A 23756-nucleotide genomic window follows, 5' to 3' on the forward strand; every position below is an offset into this window, starting at 1 on the left:
GTCTTGGTGAGCTTATGGACAGGAGAAGAGAGGGGTCAAACAAGTCTGGAGAAGGTTATTCCATAGAACAGAGCCAGGTTTACCACAGATTTTATATTCTGTAGTTTACCTTCTATGACTGCTGCTACTAAAATCTTAAGTTCTCACCTGAGCACTCCCCCCACTCCCTGCAACAGGTAAAGGAGAAAATGGGAGCAAACAAACTGATCAAAGGAAGACAGATCCCCAGGGTTATTTTTCCCCACATGTGGCTGCTTTGACACACCAACATGAACCATCAGTGCTCGCTTAAACAGAGAACAGTGGTGCCACATTTCCCTGCCCACCCCTGTCCTGAGGCAGCAGGGAAAGCAGCAGCTTTGCTTCCACCAGGGATGGGGAGAGAAGAGAGGCAGACTGATAAAGTAAGCAAGCAGACAGACCCTTGAGGATATGTCAGCTCCTGCTGTGACACAGAATGCAGTGCACATTTTGGGGAAAATCTGAGAAAGTAAAACTCTCATCTCTACAAACCCACATGTTCACAGTAGGTTTACTAACCATCAATCAGTGGGCACAAGCAGAACCAATCTTCCCTTTCCTTCCTCTGAAAATAACCAACTTTAAATTGTTTATACTTTATTTCCCACTAAAATGAAAACTACTGGACAACCCAGCAGTTGTCCCAAAAGGACATTTGAGACTGGCTCTGACAGTCCCTGCACACACTCCTGATTTACACTGGCTGTGGAGTCAGTTCTACCAAACCCCTGTCATTAAACAGATGTCCAGTCTGTCTACACTCTCCCACTACCACTGCTGGTATTGGAACCAGGTGCCCAAAAAAGGAAACACTGTGTAGATAACTTTAAATGGGAGCCAGATTACCCAGGATGTGAAAAGACTCACCCTCTGCAACCTGTCATCGCTGTTGGTCAGTCACCCTCAGCTTTTAGATCCAGGGATGTTACTGGGGATACAATCACAACAGATCTGTGCTCAAATGCTTGGCTCTTCTAATAATTGATATCACAATATGCACCTACACACTAACAAAACTAAACTCTCTTCCAGAGCTGCAGCACAGAACTCAGTCTTCCTGGCTTTGACATCTTCCTTTTCCATCTCCACAAAAGCACTACTCCTTTGCTAGGACATAACTGGTGACAAGCTTGCTGGCAAGCTTCCAGTAAGCCATTCCTAGTGCAAGTGTGGCATTTTGGCTTAAAGTCATCAGGTACTCTATTTGAGATAATGAAAATAACAGAAACCAGGTGTGAGAACCCACCCAGTGATCTGTCCCGAAGTCCTCCCTTTCGTAAAAGTGATTGCAAGTTCACTTCTGTACAGGAAAGGACTTAATGTCAAACCTGACATATAAAAACTGAACTACCAAAGGAGAGATTCTTGCAAATCCTTGCTGAGTATGTACAGCAACAAGAGACACTGCTGCAAATTCCTCAAAAGCCCCAATAATACAGACCATTATGGAGTATCACTGGATTAGGACACAATAATCAATGATTTTTCTATTTCCCTCATGTTTCAGTTGCTCTCTCCGACCTCATTTCACTGCTCAGGACTTCAATACAAGAGGTGCTCTGGAACAAATTCTCTTGCACCAATGTGAAAGACAGACAAACCCAGAAGATGCAGCATCCCAAATGAAAGTGAACACGGAAGTTTGATGCCTGCTTGGCCCAGGCATCTCCCAAGACCACGTTCCATGCCACACCTCACCACCAACCGTGTCCTCCTTTTGGGCCATCCCAAACCCGACCAGGAACGCTCAGGGAGGGGACAAATCCTTGTCAAAGGGGGACCCCACGATCAACTCACCAGCACACGATCTCCAAGCCGTAAGTCCTTCTCCCCCTTTTTCACAGACCCGCTGTCCGAGAGGTTGGACCCGGACTCGTTGCCCGTCTTCATGGCGCTGTTGAGGACGCTCTCCCGCAGCGGGATGACGCGAGTGGAGAGAGGCGGCGTGGCCGTCCCCGAGTGCAGGGACAAGTTCTGAGCCGTCAGGGAGTCCACGGAGGGGGCGTCGCTGCCCGAGCCCTCGGCCACCGGCTGCCGCGTCAGCTTGGACGGTCGCGTAAAAATCCCCTGCAGCGGCTGGCACTCGAAGTACCGCACCCCCCCGACGGAGCCGTCATTCTTACCCACCGGGTCATCCAGAACAACCCCTGCCCACTGGCCCGGAGCAAACTGCGTCTCCCCAAGGTACTGGATCACTCCTGGCTTCACTCCGTTCACCCAGACGCGTTCGCCCACCACGAAGTCTCCCAGGAAATCATCGCCCACCTCGGCGACCTTCGAACCCGACTTCTCGGTGCTGGCGGTGGAGGCGGGACCCTGCTTGTGCAAAGGTGAGCCTGTGAATCAAGGGAAAAGAGGTCTTGGTACGAGGAGGAATCCTAGAAGGCAGCCAAAACACCAGGAAAGGTCAATTACAAAAAGGAAACATCTGGGACAACAGCTTCGGTTGCAGGTTTACACCCGGTGAAGGTTAAGCCCGAGCGACCCTGTTACTCACACATCTTCCTTGGCAGGAAAGTAAATCTGCACAGAAACCTCCATCTGCTGCCCAGTTTCTGCAGGTTTCACACAGAACACAGAGAAACAATCCCATGTCTTCACCCTCCTTTACAATGCCCACCTACCCCAGCCCGGTCACAGCCCCAGAGGGAATTTTGTGTGGCAGCAATTAGTGTGAATAAACTCAAAAGTACAGGAGTGGTGGGTAAAGTGCTTATGCATCAAAAGGAGCCCAAGGAACTGCTGCTTTGAAAAATAATTTCAGAGTCATCCTTTAAAAAAAAAATATATATAAAAGAAGAAAATAAAAATGAGTGAGGCACTGATGTTTTAGTACCTGGTGCTATGAGAACTCCCTGTGTGTGGATCCAGGAAGCACTGAGAGTCCCACTGAGGGCACTAATGGCTTCTGTGGGACCACAGAGCTGCCTTCACAAATTCCTTGCTTTCCCCAGCTGCTGCTGTGCCCTTTGCTGGAGTGAGCAGTGAGCAGACACCTGGGGTATGTTCAATATAAACAGCATCTCTCTAAACAGGAAGCATCTACAAACCTTCATGCACGGCCTTCCAGGGCCGTAGGTTGGACACTGAACTCCATAAAACCAGCAATAAAGAGCACTCTTATTGCAGCATCAGCCCTCCAGCAATGCTCTGCTGCCTTGGAGAAGGAAAACTGCAAGGATGCTGGAATTCACTGTCCTGTTCACACTCTCCAGCACACCCTTGATTGGTCAAACTCCCCATAATACACAAGAAGACCCTTAAGTACGTGACTGGTGTCTGAATGGGAACAGAGTCAACTGAAGCAAACAAGAAGCAGTGACTCAACTCTTGCTGACCTCAGTGCCAAACTCTCTTATCACAAACTTTGGGCCCCAGGGGAACAAATGACAAGGACATGGACTTCATTAAAAAAGGGGGAGGTTAAGTAAAGCCCCAAAAGAAACCACACATGGAGGAAATAAGCTTGCAAAATAAGTCATACACCACAGACCTTCAGTCACCCTCAGCTCTCAGTAGCACTGAGGTCCCAAAAGTGGTTCTTCCCCACAGCTGGTGTGGAGGGTTTTGTGCAGGAGACTTGCACAATAAAAGCTACCTGGACTCTTTAGCAAAGCTTTAAGCTGAAATTTCTGGGTGCCACCAACCAGAAATGCCTAAAGCACACCCAGGAAGGAGTTTTTGCTGCCAGAGAAGGCTGACAGAGGACACCCAAAGCAGCTGCAGAGACAAGCCAAACTTGAGTGCTTATGTGAAACCAACTGTGAAACTTGTTCAGCCTCAACCATCACTGTGGCTCAGTCCACAACACTTCAACAGCTCTTTCACAAGTAATGGGCTTGACAGATCAGGCTCAGCTCCTAGAAAGCCTGAAAAACATAAAAGCTCTCAAAGCAAGATACTTCAAAGCCTTGCAAAAGGTCTAACATCATAAGAAAGAAAAGAGCACCAGGACTTCAGCAAATAGCTTAAGAACTTAGTTTCTGCTAAAACTGATTAAGAGTTAGGAGAGATGAATGTTGACACTTTGGTTCACATTAGACTCCAGAGCCAACACTTGGCAATTTCTACGGCATAAGTGCAGCAGTTTGTGGCTCCTGGAAGTCAGCAGGACTTCTGCCTGGTCTAAACCTTATCTGAACAAGGAGAGAGCAGTAGATAAGGCACGACTGTACAAACTCCTTTCATGAACAGGATCTCCTCCAACCTGCTCTCTGGGCTTGGTGGGCTGGGGCTGGAACAACTCTTGAGAAGATCAGCCAAAGGGGGCATGCACAGCACTGCACATGGGGAATGTCCAAGAGACCCATGATGGGCTCAGGAAGGGCAGTAACAGAAATACTGTTCCCAACTGAAAAGGTTGGTGGCAACAAGGACTGTGGTGCTCCCAGTGGAGCTCAGCCAGCTCCCTGGGAGAAACCTTCTCCCTTGGGTCCTGCTCTGAAAGTTTTCCTCCACCTCACATCTTCATTAACTTTTTTTTTGGGGGGGGGCAAATGTCTGACATTCCAGCTTCATCTCAGTCTCATAAATGACAATATGCCAAGATGAGCTCCATCAGAGGGACAGCATTACATCCAAGAAACAGTTTCACCTTAAGAAATGAAAACCAAAGGCTATAAGGATGCTTAGAGCTTTCAATCTTTACAGAAGATATCAAATATAAAGGAGTGGGAAGGAATCAGGGCTCCATAAGCAGAAAATAAGGCCACCTTTGTCATTTCAATGCTTAATAGCACAAGAGAATAAAGCAGACAGATTAGGAACCAACGAGTCATGTTTTGAAAAGACTCTAAGTTTAATAACCACAGATGGCTACAGAGGTTTATTGCCAAAAACATCTGTGACAGGTATGTCTCTCCTATCACGGGTATAAGAATAAATTAAATCAGAAACACAACTTACAGCCTGTTTTCATGCTCAGCAGAGTGCCCCAACACGCAGATCTCGTGGCACTGACATGTGACACACCGTGCCAAGGACAGCCAAATTCAACCTACTGTACAGGGAACTGTAATCATATGAAATCTGGGGGGCTCTGCATCCATATTCACAAAAGATGAAAGCTGTTTTTCTAGTCTTACTGGAGCCCGACTTTCGGCACACTGGCAGTTCCTTATTACAGGGTTTGGCTGATGATCAAGATACAGGTCACATTAGCTCTCACAAACACCTCTGCACCGTGGCTGGGATAAGCAAACCCCTCAGCAGCAAAGCCCAAGCAAAGAAAGGCAGGAAGGCTGCCCAAGGCTGAACAAACACCACAACAGGATTTAAAACCACATGCAGACTCACCGTGTTTCACTGCAAGAGCAAACACCCTCAAAACTGACTCACACCAGAAAAAAAAGAAACAGCACAGTTCATTTGGTTCATGGTGCAACGTTGTGCTCCCCCTAAAAAGCCAAGATTTTAGTGAAACTTTACACACTGTTCATTTTAGGTGCCTGTCTGACAGGCAGGGCTGCTGAACTACAGTAATTACAACTCCTCAGGGAAACAATCCCATCCCAGGCTCCCGAGCAGTGCAGGCAGAAGCATCGTTATTCCTGAGTATGAGGTGAATTATTCAAAATTATAAATGTAAGTGAGGAACTGCCTGAAGGTTCACCTTCTTCATTATGGCCATCTAGTAGAAACTTGGTGTTTTACATGACCTTCACTGCCCACATATGAAATAACCACAGAGCAGTCAATGGGCTTTTGTGCACCAGGTTTTCAGAGAAGCCAAGAGTCACCATGGTCAAGCTCAACTCATTCTTCATGGCTTTAGGTCTGAGGGACCCATTATCTAGATGGCCAGACAGCACCCAGAGTGGTCCAAGTAGACTGAGTTCTGATCCTCCTCGGTGGGTACCTGGCCACCAGCCTTTCAGAAGGCAAAGGGTAGCAATGAATAACCTGTCTTCAATTCCATGGTTATCTTAGGATAGCCCAAAACAGACATGGATGGCACTGCTCTGACAGACCTGACATCTGGAGTCACCCACTCTCCAAGCACCTCTTATAGCTTAGGGGAAAGCCACCCAAGAGGATTACCACCCAGGATTCCTGAGCTTTCCCAGTCTATAGGCACCCAGGGAGTTGGTCTGTGCCTGTGTCACTTGGATTTGCTGTTTCTGGAAAAGAAAAAATCATCTTGTTCTAGTCGGACTCCCCAGATAAACACCAGCAAGTTCCAAGAAACTCACTAACAGCAAAGCAAGGGTCCAGATCTAAGGTCTGAAACTGAGAAGAGTTACACTAGAGAAACACACCCAACAAAACATAAACAGAGTGTTTTCTACTCCAACCCTGCCATTACCTGGTGATGCCCATCAAGAAGCCACAGGAACTCTCTGAATGTCACTATCAGGCACCTAACTCAGCAGCTCACCTGGAAGCCAGCGATGGGGAAAGCTCTTCCTGCTTGGCCCAGGAGGATGTCCCTGTGCTGCTCAGCCCAGCACAGACCTCACTTGCTACCCAGGACTGTGACAGCAGCTCCTGCCTCCCCCTCTTGCTGGGACCAGGCTCTGAGACACAACAAGCAGTGAGCAGGATCTCTTCCACTCGAGCTTTTCAGCTTTACAACCCTATTGTGTTCATTAGTCAGCTCATTCTTTTCAGTTTAAATGGTTTTCCTGTAGGTCACAGCGTTCAGGGCTGAACAACAACCTGTAAATCAAAGTCACACACGGCATCCACTAAATGCACACCTTATCCAGCTCCAGTCTCTATTTTCCCTTTGGTTTTCACAAAGCCCAGATATGATGCATTAACCACCACTGTGGCAGACCTGGTGCTTAGGACCCGTTCTGCAAACTCATCCCATCAGTTTTAGGGGCCCAGAGTGACAGGGTACCTCACACTGACAGGGCACCAATACTCCAGGAGCCAAATTATAATCAGCCAAGAGCTGGAGAGGTTAAAGGTTTAACTGAAGTTTCAGCCTGTTCACATGGCTCCTGTTACTGTGTCAATGAAAGCCATGTGTCCAAAATCCGTGGAAGAACAAGGACTTCTGCAAGCAGAGCACGGACTCCTCCAGCTCTTGGAAATGTCTGCTGTGGGAAGGGGTGAGCAGAAGCTCTGTACAGTACAGAAGCAAGAAAACCCCCTTCAAGAAAGCTCTGGAAGTTGAAGCAGGAGGATCAGCAGGAATAACCTTCTCTGCAGGATCCCCAACAAGACATTCAGCCTCATGCTATGTCTAAGTGCCATCCACATTCACTGAATCCACACATCCCCTTACTCCCTCCACATCTTTCGACCTCCCACAGCACTCCAGTTGCTCATTTCTTATCACCAGGCAATTGAAACAAAGGGGAAAGGAAACTTGTTTCTAAAGTGGAGGAGGGAGAGGAAGAGAGGAACAGTTTAGCATGAGAAGCAGTGCACAGTGAGTGCTGCCCGTGTATTTCCTACTCCCTGCAGAACTCTTTTGTAGTCTTACTGCTCCCGAGACACATGCCAGGCACCCCAACTGCCAAAGGACTCAGAAATGCAACAGCCTGTTGGGTTGCCATGGGAATCAGGAGACAGGCAGTTAATTGATAAAATGGAGGCACATTAGATTTAAAAGAAAGAGGGGGGGAGGGGGGAAAAGAAAAAAAAAGAGAGATACCAGAGTAGCATCTCATGCCAGGAAGGGAGGGAGAAACGAGAACAGATGATATTTACCAAAGGGCTTTACATTGCCCCTAGGAGAGGTCTTTTCTATTTTAATTTTCAGAGGTTTTTGCCCTCAAACCCCCACCACAAGACAGCCTGACATGCAGCACAGAGCTGCCCATCCACTCCCGGGCTGCATTCCCTCTCCATGGCAATCAATAACCTTCTCATCCACTAACCAGCAAGAAAAGCTGCACCAGCCTGGCAGAACTGTCACTGTCACAAGACCTGAAGACATTTCACCCTCGTGTCACTGGCCCGTGCTGTAGATGCCACTAACCTGTGACAGGACAGCCACCCATGCAGCTTGTGAGCATCTCAAAGTGCAGCCCTGCAACCAAAGCAGTCAAAAGGCTTTTGGTATCAGCTCTGCCCCTCCCAGCCTGGGCAGGGCTTCAGGACAGTCCCATGACCAGGGGACTGTAATGCCCATTTGAAGCCAAGACAGATTTTGTCAGCTGGAAAACCCCACTGCTGGCCACAGGGGTGCCAGCTAAAAGGAATAATGCCTGGTTTTCCTGCCACATGGATTAGGTAAGAGCCCCAGAGGCACTGGGGCAGCCTGGCTCACTGCTTGGTTCAGTGCTCAGATGAGTTGGGGATGACAATCAGACACTGCCCCTACTCAGGCTGCAGCCTGTGCTCAGGGCACCAAACATTTGTGGTGGATGACACTTTCCTGTCCAACAGATCACCACAGTCCTCTCTGCAGCCTGAAGGTGTAAGACCACAGGGTGCTGCCCTTATAACCATGCAGCTATCAGCTCCTGGTGCAGTGGTTTTTACCTACTGCTTTACACTGCAATTACTATAAACTTACCTGGGTCTGTTTATAGAGAGCCATCTCATCTCCAAGCATAATACTACAGAAATTCACTGATGGAGAACAGAGCTGATCAGAGCTTCCCCTCAGAGAAGGTAAGGGAGGACAGTCCAGAGCATCTGCTATCAGACTCAAGCCTCAGTCCCTACGACCTACAGCAGCTGGTCTACCAGGCAAGAGAGAAGGCACAACCTGCTGCACCTCCAGGAGCTGCCACCTGCCCAGGGGGACAGGGATTCTTCCCTTGGCAGCGTCAGGAGCAGCCACACAGGCAGGGACAGGGCCTCCCACGGGAGAAGGACTGGTACCTGCTGCCTCCACAGCACTCTGGGATGGTGAGGCCTCACCACATGGAATTTCTGGGCTCCCACACAGGGACTGGAACTTCTCTAAGCAGCTTGGATTGCACAGACATGACGCTGTTGGCAATCAAGTGAAAGCCAGCCCACTCTGCCATACCCAAATTCAAATGATCGAGCACAGCAACGAAGCAGCTGTTTTCTGCAAGATTTATCACGGCCCTTTCAAGCAAACACAGAGAGGGAAGAGGTGCCTGCGAGAGAAAGCGATGCTTTGCAGGCAATAGCTGACTGCCTGGCAGCACACCGTGGGAGGAAGGAGCCCCAGAGATTTATGGCTGACTTGGAAACAACGACTGAAAGCTCTGCAAGTTCAAAGCTGAAAAGCTGGGGCTGTAATCTGGCACAGAGGCGAGCTCTGCATCTGGCACCCTGGAAATCTACTGCCCCTGCAGCTTCCCTGGAACAGTCCCCATGGTGTGGATATTAAGATGTGATACAACTTCAGCATCACTGGCTTTAGCTCCTTTGAAGAGAGGAGACAATTAGAAAGACACCTGTGACAAGGAGGAGGAGGAGACAGCAAGAAAATGAACGAGAATTATGACTGAGCGAGCAAAACCCAGCGGGAACCACTGCAAAGCTGCCTCGCACTGAAAGCAAGGAGGTGCCCACTGAGGCACACATTTGCCTTCAGAGGGGCAGCTGGGAAAAGCACTGAACCTCAGACAGACGTCCCAGACAAAGGCTTTCTTATAAAGGTCTCATTCAAGAGGCTGACTGGTACGAAATCTGCTCTGCCACAGGCGAGACGCGCGTTCCCGGTGCCCACTGGAGATGGGAGGGGTGGAGGACCCAGGGGTTTACATTAGATCAGATCCAGTGTAATTCTGAAAAGAAACAAACAGCAAAGCTATGTGTTTAGGTGTGAGGATTTGAAGTTGGTTTTTTTTCAAATAAACAATGGTATTCAACAAGATATGCAAAGCAGATTGGTTTTGGCAGCACAGGGCACAAGGGAGGCGAGTGACTAGTGGAAAATCACAAGGTTTCTTTCACTGAGGGATAATTAACTTGCAGCATATGGATGGATCTGTTCATCTCAAGATTACAGTCTTAATTTTTATATAATTATTATTTTTTAAACCCTAAGTATATTCATTCAACATTCATGCTTCAATACACTATTTAAGATTTTTTTTAGTCTTAAAATAGGGCCCATCTATCATCTCTGGAGCAGCCCCCTGTTTTCCCAGGATATAATGAAAACAAAAACCCCACAATTTTAAGGGTGTTGCAGGTTTAACAAAAAGAATGGAGCACCCTTGTCTCCTTCCCCAGCTTGTGCCAACCCCCATCTTTAGAAATAACTTACAGACACATTTGAAAAACTAGAGTTAATAAACCCTGGGTTACTATGTTAAACTAACCCAGCGTGCATTACAAAATAACACAGGCTTCGTTCTTCCTTAAATAAATAATAAAATCACTTCCAATAGAGAATATTCCACTTGGAACCATTATTCACTTTACTCACCACAGCTTATTCTAAGTAGAAAATATAGTTTTCCATTCAAACAAGTCATCAGCTGTAAAGATTCACTAAGTCCTGTCCCACTATGTTAAAGTAACCCAGTGTGTGTTACAAAATAATACAGGCTTCATTCTTCCTTAAATAAGTAATAAAATCACTTCAGCTAGAGAATGTTCCACCTGGAAACATTACTCACTTTATTCACCATAGCTTGCTCTGAATGGGAAACTATATTTTCTAGTTAAACAAGCCTTTAGCTGTAAAGATTGACTAAGTCCTGTCCCACCAGCCCCACATCCAAACTGGGTTAACCTTGCCCAGAGTGGTGTGACTACTACGAGACTAAAAAGAGCATTAGAAAGCAGCCTGGGGTAGCCCATGAGACAGCCCTGAGAGCAAGAACACCAACTGGGAGAGAAATACTTACAGGCAAGGCTCCTACCTGGCACAACGAGCTTCCTTCCAGCAGCCCAAGCGACGCCCCGTGTCGCACAACTCCCCCTGAACCACCAGCACTCACGCGCGTCCCCGGCTCCCTGGCTGCGGAGCTGCAGTCACACCATATGTTCAGTTCTCTATGAATCCAGCACAAGGCTGGCTTCTTGGGGTCTTTTCTTTCCAGAGAAGCAGGGAGAGGCTCGGGAAGGAGCTCAGCCCAAGCCCGCCGTGCCCGCAGACCCCGGCGCACGCACACACGTGCACAGCTGTGCGCGGTTCCTCGGGCTGGGGGAATCTAAGGCACAAGTGTGGTTTCAGGGCTGTTATGAGGGAAGGGAGGACAGCTGCTCTCAGTGAGCTGATCCAATGACAAAAAAAAAAGAGAGAAAAGGAGGCAGACACAGGTCTTTAACGAGACGTTTATAAACGATTTCCCAGGCAGAGCACTAGCACGGAGAGAGGAGCAGTCTCGGGACACCTCCTGAACTGGAGAGATTTATCTTGAGCACCAAACACTATAAGGAGCAGCCAAGCAAAGCACAGTGCTCTCTCACTACCAGAAAAAAAAAAACAAACCCAAAACACAACAATCAAGCAGCAGGGTTTTGATATTTCACAGCCTTTTTAAGTGTAGGAATTTTGCTTGGGCATCATTCCCACATAAAACCCACTCGGATGGACTCTGGTGCCATTGCTAACCAGCTATGGCACTGACAGGAAGAGATGAGCAGCCAAGCAGCACATTGCTCAAGCAGGTGCACACAGAAAGGCCACTGACTTATTCACTCCAAAATGATGGCATTAGCTCCCTCCCAATAAAATGTAGAAGACAAGGTACCAAAGAAGAGCCTGGCCTGGTCCAGAGAGTAATTATTGCTTTCTGATCAGAATGGAGCCAGACCAGGGGATCAGCAGCTCCCTGTATAGGGAATGTGATGCAGAAGTTGCTGTGTGTGCATAACTCAGTGTGTTTACCCACAGGACATAACCTGAGCAGCCATGCACAAGCAGAGTGGCAGTACCTCTAGCAGTGCATGGGAAAGGAAGATTAAAAGACCAGGAGAGAACCTAGCTCAACTCAGACTTTGGTACAGACTGCCTGTGGGCACAGTGCTTATTCCAGCTATGGAACAAGCATTTTAACCCTCTCACACATCCTCACAGTGCTCAGTGATCTGGTTACCCCACTCAAGTCAGATCAGCTCAGTGCAGTATTTTACCTGCTCTGCCACTCATACCTGTGCTCCTGCTGCACTGTGAGCACTTCAGAGACCCACGTGTCCACAGCTCAGACTTAAAGCATCCTTCAGGTCAAGCCAGGGGTATATTTGTGCAACTGGAAGCTGCAAGCTCAGGCAGAGTGGCCTCCTGGCACCTGAGAATCTTCCCTGTGCGAAGGGCCAGACATAGCAACAGACCACAGCAGTAAGATCTTCCCTCCTCTTTCTCTCTTGACTGATGACCACTTCTCATTTCTACCTGATGAGTCACAGAAACCTTTTTGAGGCACAACCACAAGCTTTTCTCTGAGTTTCTGATATTACTTTGCTCTCCTTCCCTCTGGCAGGAATTGGGATAATCTCCACAGCAATTGCTCTTTGCAAGTGCTCTCCGCTGCAGCCGTGAAAAGTATTTTCCCATGTCCTCATGTATTTCCCTCTGCCTGCAGCTGTACTTAAGAGGAAAGGTACAAAAATTTAACACCTGATGTTTAAAAATGAAGGAGGATGCTTGGTCAGCTCCTGAGAGGCTGGTTTTCAGTGCAACCAGCCACCCTGACAGACAGCAGTTTGAACCACTGGGATGGTACCAGCACACAGACAAGCACCAGGCTTCCTCCCTTGTATGTATTTTTTTCCCCTCCTCAGTAGAAACATGACATCAATACAATTACACCATCCCTTTGAGTCATCCACCCAACTTGCCTGAGAAAGGGACACTCCTGGAGCCATCTGCAGCACCCCAGGATCCCTGGGGAACCGTAGGAGAGGTAAAGACCAACATCTCATAATTGCCAAGCAAACTTGTGCACAGCCCTGGGGCTGCACTGTGCTAAACACAGTTTGATTCATCAGCCATTTATTCCTGCAGCCATACATCCAGGCACAGAGCAGGCCATACAGCACACAATGGACTGATTGTACACAGCCCCACGCTAGGCAGAATGCAGAGTTTGTTGGGCTGGTTTTGTTTTGCCTAATCTAATAAAAAGGATATTTGAGAGCAGATTAACACTGAGTCATCTACTTTATTTTAAATATCTGGCTTAAACAGCTAAGTATCCAATTCAAAAGGCGACGAGCTTGAACATGCACCATTTTCAGAAAAGCCAAGTCACCTATTTGCAGCAAAAGCCTAACCTTTTTCTGAGAAAAACACAACCATGATCCAGATCTGACCCTAAAAAATATGAGCTATGATACAAACACAGAACCCCATGGCAAGTGTTCTCAAACCCAACAGTTCTAAGTCTCAGTGATCACCAGAAATGCCTTGTTACACCATTCCAGGAGTGCTGGTAGGCGAAGTGAGCAGTAGTGAAGGGTGGGAAATCCATGATGTGAAGTGAGAGATCACAGACAAAGCTGTGGGAACTAACTTGTTGAGCTGCACTGAAGTCTCAGCACAGGGTCCCACCAGGCACCCTGACTACCCCTGAGCACACAGTATGCTCCCATCCCAGTACACCTTACTGGTGTGAAGGGCTCACACGTGGACCATCCCTCTCTCTCCTGCCACCTTTCCAGCACTTTAAGAGATGACCAGTTTCATGCTTTCATCCTCTGAACACACCCAGCCAGGACAGCAGTTGATCACTGAGGATGATGCCCCCAAGCCCTTTTTAGGGGTCAAGATTTTATCAACATCATAGTATTCTTACCTAAAATTTTTCGTTTAAAGTCTGCATCGATGCCTTCTAATTTCTGGGGGGTTTTTTTGAGGAAATACCTCAAAATATAACACTCTGCAGTAAGTATTTCCGTGAAATAAATTATACAGCAATACAAAAGGCTCCTGTCATCTTCAGGGTCGTGAATCCTAAACAACTGTCCAGGTTTAAGTGTGAAATAAGACAAGCATGTGCAGGACTGAGACACTTGCCCTGTACGCTCAATGGCTCTGCAGCCTCAGCCAAATTCCAAAGGAACTACTGTTTACAGACACAGCACTTGAGCCAGTGAAAAGGACCAGGGGAAGCAGTGTCAGAGAGGAAAGCTGCTGCTCCCCTGCCAGGACCAGGAGGACTAAAGGCCAGAAAAACCTGCTGGCCAGGATAACTGTTCCACTTTCACCTCTGACTCACAGGATGACATGGGCAAGACCTACTCTTCTAAGTTGTCTTGTGTGTAAAACGTGGATAATACTGACCTTTCTCACAGCCTCAGGCTTCACAGGAGGTGGTGAAGCATTCACAGAGAGGTTTTATATGCACATGGCAGGCTTATAATTGCAGAAAGTGAGAAGGACTTACAGCTCCTGCTTGGTAGGAATTCCTGGAGCAGCTTGGGAACACTCCTACTCCTGTAGCAGAATTAACTCCTGCGTAACCCTGCCTTGCAATTACAGCACTGACAGTGTACTAGATCACACAAATTAACTCCTCAATTCTTGGTGTAGGTTCAGTTTTTAAGAGGTATTTGTGGCCAAGTTCATCACTGCCTTCCTCTGGGACCATTTAAAATCCCCATGCACAAACATTTCCTTTCTCATAAAGCATTTTGCAAACAAGGCATGGAGTGAAGTGCTCTGCTGCACCCTCTGGTCCGTCCACAACCCAGATGTAGCACACAGGACACACATTTACTGTGCTAGAAAACAGCATTGCCAAACAGTCACACTTTGTAGCAGAGAGACCATCAACTGTGTTCTGAATGGAGCTGCTGAAGACACAGACAGCCCAATTTTGACAACTCTTATTATTTTACAGTGAGTATTGTGATACTGTGATACACAGTGTTTTCTTACAGACCTCACTCCTGCATAAAAATCAATTTCTTTTATGGGAACAGGATATTTACTTACATTTTAGCACCTCCATTAAAAAGTAAATATCCTACTGAATCCAAAATAAACAGAGAAAAACATCTGTACTCTAAACATTTTAAGGCTTTTCTGGAGGCCAGTTCACCTCTTTGATGGCTTGCAAGGAGGATGTTCACATGCAGGGTCAGTGTGTGATGGTTAATTCTAACCTACAGCCATTACTATGTGGCAATAGTCTGACCACTGTAATCCTGTAGACTCTCATCCCAAATCCACCTATGCCAAAGGAAATATTTCCATTTATTTCAATGAATATTGGCTCAGGTTTCTAATGATTAATCTGCTCTTGCAGGATTAGCTCCACTGATGGCAGAACGTGCAGGAGCAGATCCCACCCCGGAGGTGCCTCCTCGCCCCGATGGGCGTAACCACAACCACCCTGATGGTGCTGCACTTGCACCAGCCCAGCTGAACAGGATCCAGTTCATTATACTCCAACCCCCATAAGCTGAACATCTGTGGGAAGCAGATTTTCTTTCCCTGCTGTTCTGTAAGGAGCTACAGACAGAGGGACTCCTAGTGTCTGACCTCCATATGCCTTCGGAGTGTGCTCGCGCCTTGTTCCACAATGAGTGTGCTGAACGTTAAGGATTAGCTGTATCAAATCCTTCTAAGAGCATCTAATGATTAAGACAATTAAAATCAGACTCCCAGTTGTCTCTAGGTGTCACCTGTAAAGCTGATTAAATCAAGATTGATTCAATACCCTTTTATATTGCTTGGAATGCATCAAATCACTTCTCGGGAAGGGGATGCTGCCAAAGGTCCTCCCTCCCTTCAGGAGGGGAACCAGAAGGGGTGGGGGAACCACCACCTCCACAAAACCTGGTACAAAACTTATCTCAGACTGCAGGATGGCAAGCAGGGGGGGCTCATGAAAGGGATGTGTGAGCTGAATACAAGCTCTGTGCAAAGAGTCAAACGTTTTGTCCACAAGGATGCCAGAAGACATTTGGTGTAGGACACACAGAGGGGATTAGAGGCAAACACAGGTGTCACAAAGCATCACTGTCCATGAGCAAGTGGATTCATATGGAGGGATGTGACCTACACACAGGGCACTTCAGTTGCCCCACAGCAACAATGGATGGACATTCCCAGGCTCCAAAGATCCCTCAGCAGAGCTGCTCCGGCGGCTGTGACAGTTCCCACCCCTGCACTGACCCCCAGCCTCCACGATCCCCTCCCAGCCTCACCTCTCCATTCCAGCTGTGCATCAGGCCTGGATTAGCAAACCAGCAACCCTTGTTTGCAGTTTTCCCTGTTCAGCTCTTGAAAACACTCTTGTTTTCATTCAGATACCTGATAACTCCTCGAACATTGACTGCCTGTGTGTACCTGGGTACTGGAGCTCCTGCTACTAAAGGAGAGATAATCTGCTGATACTGTAATAGAGGCATTTGATCTTCCAACACTCTCGTTGGCACCTCAGCCCCCCCATTCCCCAGGGAACTGAGGGTGCTGTGTACTCAGACCCATTAACATAAAGCAAGACCCGATCAAACTTCACCGACACCGATGACGCACTTCCAGCAGGATCACTAATCCGACTCCAGGAATATCCATTCAGCCCTGAGCGTGGATTTAATTGAGGACAGAGCTCAGATGGGAGCTGACAACACCGATTGCTCCACGAGGCCAGATGCAAAACAGCAAAACCAAGTGTTTGCTAGAAATAATAGCAGCCTCTGGTCCCACGACGTGGGGTCTTCTCTCTCAATTCACCAGCACACAACACCCCAACTTAATATTAATCAAGAGTCACAAAGCTTTTGAATAGCTAAGAATTAGCTCCCTGTGTCTGTGCCAGTCAATCAGCTGCTCTGGACACTACAATCCCATTTCTTTTGTTTCAGACAAAACAGTGGTTTAGTGCCTTTTATGTTTATTTGGGAGATAGAATTAATAGACTGATACAAAACCAGATAGCCTCAGCACTGTCTTGCACCTTTATAAAAAAAGCCTGTGTTAAGACACCACCAAACCTGAGAATAACCTCCCTAAGTTCTCCCTTATTACTGAGGCACAAACTCCTCATCAAGGACACCTTCCCTCCCTCTGTTTTACTGCAAAATAATTCTCGAAGCAACAGAAATTGGCTTCTTACTGCTGTGCATCCAGCCAGTTTACATCAACAACATCCTGACAAACTCCAGGGGCAAACAACTGATTTCCAAGTTAGTTCACCAAGATGTCAATGGTAACTGTGTGACAGGTAAATGAAAAGGAATGAAGATTTCCCACTGGGAAAGGCAAGAGCAAGGCACTGGTCCTGCAGGAGAGCTAAGGTGGTGGTGAGATTTAGGCTCCTCCAGCAGAACTGAGGCAGGTTCAGCTCATTAATGACAGGGCCTGGACACGTGCAAAGACACTTGGGCCACACAGAATTGCTGAGCCTCAAACTAGAATCAGCCCTTGGAAAATAATCACATTTCTAGAAAACAAATCAGAAAACAAAGTTAAACCCCTTGTCCAAACTCCACCCTTGGGCACAGCAGGAACTGCCCCCCCAGGATGGACCAGTCTGGGCCCTTCAGCACCCAGAAACCAACCACAACTACAACCCAGCACAGCTCAGGCTTATCAAACCCTCATTACAGCATATTTAGTTTAATTACCCTATGGAGCCAGTCATCCCGTGCTCTTTAATGGCCCTGGGAGTGTTCCAGTCTGCTTCACTCTCATTTTTAGTGCACAAAAGCAACACAGTGTTTGCAGAGGCAGACATTATGCCAGCAAATATTCCTAGTTCTGTGCATTTATTCTTTATCTAAAATAATACATTTATACTTATGTGAAAGTGAGAGGGCATTCCCAGGCTCCCAGCAATGCTGTATAGTTTAGCTACTAAAGCATAGTTTTTGGCAATAAAACTAGGCAGCTGCTGAAGAACAGTTCTGATACTCTTAGCCGTGGCTAAATATGAAATTCACATTACAGATACTTGCACTTGCCCATTCAGAAAGACAGGATCCATCTGTAAAATCCAAGATCTAGGCTGGATTCTGACTGGATGCATTTAAGTCTCACAGAAAATTTAATAAGTTTGGGCTTTTTTGCCTCCAGCACTGAAGTCTCAGTGTTGCCCAGCTCCATCTGCAAACACAAATATTCCTACTTTCCTCTCCCTTTGGCCAGAATTCTTTAACTGAACAAGAGATTTAAGAACCACAAATGAAACCCAGAGCCAGCTGACAGCCAAATGAAGTATGAAAGGCAAATTTTTCCTCCAACCACGTTACTCTAATGCTGCTCTGAGCAGATAAAACCCACTCTGAAATGTGAACACTTCCCTTCCCAGCAGCTTTCACCTGTTCCACCAGCTGGGAGGGCTGTGTGGGCTCATTCATCACAGCTTCCATTCTCTCTCCATCTTGCAATTCCAGGGAAAAACAAGCTTTTCCAGGAGGAGGGTGGGAAAGAAACCAAGATGTAGGGGCTTTGTAGCGACAAGAAATCCAAATGTTATATTGAGCCCTTCACCAGTGCCCCACACCTTTAGCATAGAAACCTCTGTTGCATATGGGGTTGAGAGCAGTGACTTTCTTCACTTGAAGCATGGGAAATAAGCCAGCACATTTGTGGGAAACCCTCTCCTGAGGCAGCCAGAGATGAATTTTCTGTCTGATTAAGGAAAACAGTTACCACAAAGCAGCAGAGCTCAGTTTTCCATTGTTCCAGTTTTATGGGAGAGAAGGGAGGGGGACAGCCAGCATGGACACCACTCAAGGTTAATGTGCTCCAGGAGTCCCTGTCAGGTGCCAGTTCCTCACTGACATTTCAGCATTCCTTCATGAAAAAAAAAACCTCCACACACCACAAGTCAACACACCTAACCCAGAGCAGCATCACAAAAGCCCTTATTCCTCATGGGTCTGTGAAAGCACCAGCTCAGGTAGGAGACACAACAACTCTCCACTCCAGTATAAAGTCCAGAGGACATTCCATGAGCTGAAGGGGCTCTGAACGTGTTTTCAGGAAATAAAACTCTGATATAGCAGGTGTGAGAAGCTGGCTCGGTGTGATTGCAGCATATTTGGTCTACACAGAAAACTACAGCCATGAATTGTGAAATTCTACAGACGTGCATCACACATTTCACACCTGCATCAATCCTTCTTCTGGTACACAAGATGTGAGCTGTCAAGAGAACATGGAAATGTTTAAGAGGGTACATCTCCATGTCTGGGAAAGGAGGAGGGATGAGAGATGGACAAGAGGCACTTTACTTTCCACAAAAGAATATGAACAGAGAGCTGGGGAAAAGAGAAAGAAGAAATCAAGCAGCTTTGTGTATTCCAGAGTAAGAATAAAGGAAAGTACCTCTACTTGCCCTTTTGCAGACAAGACTGATCAGCTTATGAGAAGGGAGGAGGATGAAAGAGTGAAGCTTTTCAAAATCCATTTTCATCTAATGGCTCTGACAACTCTCAGGTACAACTGGAGAACAAACACCTTCTTTCAACTTTCAATCTGGAAGATATAACCTCGATTTGGGGTCTTTCTGAGCCAGCCCCAGGCTCCTAGAGACAAGGGACAGCTCAGAGGCAACAGACTGTACATTGCTGTAGTTTAATTCTGTACTTTGTTAGATTTGTGGTTTTCTTTTGCAACTACACTTCGAGCTTTTGAGATTTCTATCCTCCCCCAAGGTGGCAAATTCACAGAGATCAGTGTTGCAGCTCTGTATTTTGTGACCCAAACATCACTGGTTTTCATCCATCAAGCTGCAGGGCTCAGGTGCTTCACCAAATGCCTAAGAAAAAGAAAGCCTCTTTTGGCTTTTCTGGCAAGAAAAGCAGAGGCAACACAGGAGCTTAGGAGGATGTGGGTGTACTGGATTTTTGTGGAGCCAGGAAAACCCTGTCAGCCTCCCAGGAAGCACTCTTGGTGCACAGACACAGGGCACAGAGCTCATGCAAACATTCAAAGACAACACAGAGCTCATAGTTTCTGCAGGGCTTCTCAAACACACAGCCTCCTTCATGCAACTTTTAAGACCTCATACAAAATCTAGTACCTTTAGAGGATCTTCCCATCCCAGCAGGCACCCAATACATCACATGAAGGCACTCTCCTGGACAGTGACAGAAGAGGGAAGAAAAAGCCCTTTGCAGTATTCACATTAAACACACAAAAGGAAATTGTGTTCAGCCTCTCCACCTCTGTTATTGTTCCTGCCATTAGGGAGGCTCCAGTGCCCTGACACTGGGGACAGCACTTGGTGCACAGTGCAGGAACTGACAGCCCTCAGCTGGCACAGAGGGACCTGCTCTTGGTACACAGCTGAGTTATCAGTAGGACTGTGGATTGGCAGCACTGATGCACTCAGAGGGCAGAGGCTGGGGGATACAGGTTAGTGAAGCAGAAAAGTGAGGATGGGGCAGAGCTCCATCACCCTCCTGTGGCCCAGATCTGATTAATCCCAGGAAAGGTAATGAAATCCAGTCTCCATGGCCATCTATCACCAGATCCTTTGGCTGCAGGCATCCCCAAAGTTGACGTCAGTGCCTGCTGTGGTTTCAGTTATGTGGATACTTGGCTCTGGAACAGAATTAAACCACTTTGACAGAAAAACAGTATTTTCTCTTGGAGTTTTTCCCTGCCAGCAGCTGAATCCCATGACCATGCTGCAGCCAGGACCCACAGCCAGCACAGATGCTGCTGCTCTCAGAGAGAGGCACCTTCAACAGGATTTTGGGATGCAAATTTTGGGATGCTCACCGCTTCAGATTAACATTGGAAAGGAGACGAGAAGGAGGTAGCACAGGGCTGGGCAGGCCTTTGGAGAGATTTGCAGGAGGAAGAGCAGGTACAGGCCAGGCACAGACACAGCAGTTCAGAGCAAGATGCCAGAGCTGACACTACAAGCCCAATCGTAGCTATTCACCCAGCCCACGCTGGGTAAACAGCCCCATTGTGCTCTGTTCTCACCTTCCAGGCAGGAATAGCTCAGTGCTGTGATTGCTCCAGCAGCTCCACAACTCCCAAAACCCTCCTGCACCATCCTGAGAGGCAGAGGAGCAGCAGCAGAGCTGTTGCACAGCACCAACCCACCGTCACAAGACTTCACCCCTTCTCCGCGCCCGCTTTTTTTCCAGGAAAAAAGCTCACTTAAAACTTCTCAGGCAAGGGTCAGACTCAGTTTGGTGCAGCCTCTGCCCACGTGGGGCTGGCTTTGCTGCACATCTCTGGGTGACAGATGGCTGGAGCTGAACAAGGCACAAAGGAGCACCAGTGAACAGGCGCCGCATTCAGCCCAAGGGCTGCTCGACCCCGCTGCTGACTGACCCTTTCATACCACAACACACATCCCAACTGCGTCTGCTGAGACACCTCTGCAGAGCCTCCAAGGGGAAGACAGGTCTTTTCCCCTCATTTTCTCTTTTGAAGTGATAAAGCAACTGAAAGCAGCTCCTCACCACACTGCAATTCCTTGAGAGATTCACAACCGGCAGATAAACAGAAGTTCAGTGAACTTGAACTTCACTGGAGTTCAAGTTCATGTCTCAATCACAGCTGGGAGAAACAGGGGGAAAATTCAGAAATTCAGGGTCTGAGGAATAACTACAATACACAGCCAAACCTGTAAAACTTTTCCTTTGTCAATTTGCACTTCCCTCTAGCAAAGATATAAGGACACTTCGCTATCTTCGATTTGCATATAAAATTAAGAAATTAGGCTCTGATATTAAAACCCACTCAAACACAGCAAAGTGCAATTAAAAATTTTATCTCCACATCTAGGGCCAAGTCCTCAGCTGAGGAACAGCAGTGTCACTCCACTCCCCACAATGCTGTATCACACCAAAGGACCTGGAATTCAGCCCACGGCCTCATGCAGCGACTGGCCCCTCAAACAAGACATTGCAGATGTGCAAAAAACCAAGACAGAGCTGTGGTTTCTACAATACTGTTTAGGGAAAGAATTTACACAGTGGGAAAGATGATACATACACTACTGGTCACTGAGAGAAAGCTCAGCTGAAGGAATCTATGAGCAAAGCAGAGCCCCTGATGTGTAATGATGGAGCAGGGCCAGTTGCTCAGCAGCAAGTGGGGTCTGTGTGAATATCCTGGGCAGAGGTTGTGCCTAAACCACCATCCCACTGTGCCCAAGCAAAAGAGAAACCTCAGAGATGGGGTGTTTGTTTGTTTTTTTTTTTAAATAAACTAACACTTCTGCATTACTCTGACAAGAGACAGCATTGTCTGGTGACCCTCATTTTGCAGCATCATAATCACCGACTAATTTGTCAGAGTATAGTAAAGGTAATTTTAATCAATAATAATAAACATGCTGTTTGACAGGTACAAGGTTTTCCTGATTCTGCTAAATGCTATATATTTTTTTGGACTGAAACATATAGCAAAGTAACCAGGCATGTGGGCAGTGGCCTGAATTATTGTGGGACAAGAGGCTGACAGATCTCAAGAAGCAACCAGTGACATTCTCAAATGAAAGTGTAATATACTGAAAGTACAAGCATTGATAGGATGTACATCATCCTGATGTGCCTCCCCAGAAGGAAGGGGAAGGCCTTTTTTAACAAAGTGAAACAAAAAACACAACTACAAAACTTGCATCTCGAATATTTACTAAATTATATGTAATAAAACAACAACCCAGCAGCCAATAATCCAGAAAAATGAGTCCTAAGCAAAACACACCTCAACTGTTATTGAAGTGTTAATTATACTGCTAATGGCAGTCTGTGTAGCTTATGTATACACTGAATGACAGCAAGGGTGTGTATGTAGGTGGAGGTAAATCATTATTCAAATTCCAGGGCTTTGAATGATTTTGTTTAAACAAAGGCACTAATTTGAGGTAATCAGCACAGGGCAAATCACCTTAAGTGCCTGGTTCTTACTCCTACATCATCACAGGCCAGGAGCAATGGCTACAGGACAGTGTTTAAGGTCATGGATCTGCCTAATTCCCAGCTCTTCAGTGTCAGTGTCTGTACAGGTACACACATGCAAAGTGAGAGCAAGAGAGCAGACAGCACCTCTGTCAGCCCTAAACACCAGAGCATCCATCTGTCTCTTCCCACCCACTCCACAACCTGCCTGTTTTGTGCATTACCTGTGAGGGAGGACATTTCCTCACCCTATTAGGCTTGTTTTGATGCATCAATCTATGTACAGATTGGGAAATTCATATCCTACTGAAAACTGGCACCACTAGGCCTTTGAGCCAGGCCATCACCTGGGTCAGCTCGTGCCCCTGCCAGATGGAGCCCTTACCTTCTTTTGAGCCAGTGGTGACTGGAGCTGTGGTGGTCCCTGATGTCCGTCCCACGGGGCTGGAGTGCTTCCCAGCCCTGCCAGGGATTTTAAGTCCACTTGGCTTCAGCATGTTTGCTGTCTCCTGTGTCCCAGTGTCTCAGAGAGCTGTCCTGATGTCCCTGTTCAGGCTGCTCGCTGGTGGACCTCTTCTTCCATCGTCACACACCTGGGAGAGAAGAGCACAAAGAAATCAGGTGGAGAATGAGTAGGAGAACATGGAACAGGCTCCCAGAAAGCAGTGCCCAGCTCCCTCCTCACAGCCCCAGGAGAGGCAGCATCTTTCATTTCTTATCCTGTAAAGCAAGGGTGATCATTTCCCTCATCTCCCATCTTCATGTTACATTCTTTTTGTCAGTCTCAGAGTCCTGGGGAGTCCTGGGCCAAAGCTGAAACCTCCCAGAACCATCAAACGAGAATTTAGCTTCAGTATGGCAGCTGAGTGATGGAAATTGCTGACTGGTTTTAAGTTCTAAAGTCTCAGTTCAGGCATCAGCAAAGCCTCAGAGCCCTGACCAAAGGCACCACCAACCCTCAGCACCAAACCTTTGGTGCACAGTCCCCAGTTTCACCATCTTCAGGGCAGCCTCTCCAAACTGGCAGGGGGAGGAAGGATGAGACCAGTGTCCAAAAATGGGGCTTTCAGCTCCTTCCC

At 47.3% G+C, this 23756-nt stretch overlaps 1 protein-coding gene across 4 annotated transcripts in view; it reads right to left on the minus strand.

Moving 5' to 3' along the window:
• CLIP2 (CAP-Gly domain containing linker protein 2) overlaps window positions 1-23267 on the minus strand; it is a 59528-nt gene extending 36261 nt beyond the window's left edge. For 2 of the 4 annotated variants that reach the window (XM_029961374.1, XM_029961372.1), the window contains exons 1-3: window positions 23063-23267; window positions 19833-19889; window positions 1819-2357 (exon numbers count right to left, since the gene is read on the minus strand). In XM_029961374.1, the coding sequence (XP_029817234.1) occupies window positions 1819-2357; window positions 19833-19889; window positions 23063-23174 (708 nt within the window). In that variant the 5' untranslated portion in view covers window positions 23175-23267. The remainder of the gene's footprint in view (window positions 1-1818; window positions 2358-19832; window positions 19890-23062) is intronic. The other 2 variants (XM_029961375.1, XM_029961373.1) reach the window with 1 other exon arrangement.
• Between the last annotated feature and the right edge of the window lie 489 nt (window positions 23268-23756).

Source organism: Manacus vitellinus, unplaced genomic scaffold (assembly GCF_001715985.3).
Source record: "Manacus vitellinus isolate BGI_N305 unplaced genomic scaffold, ASM171598v3 scaffold_32_pilon, whole genome shotgun sequence".
NCBI classification, from domain to species: Eukaryota; Metazoa; Chordata; class Aves; order Passeriformes; family Pipridae; genus Manacus; species Manacus vitellinus.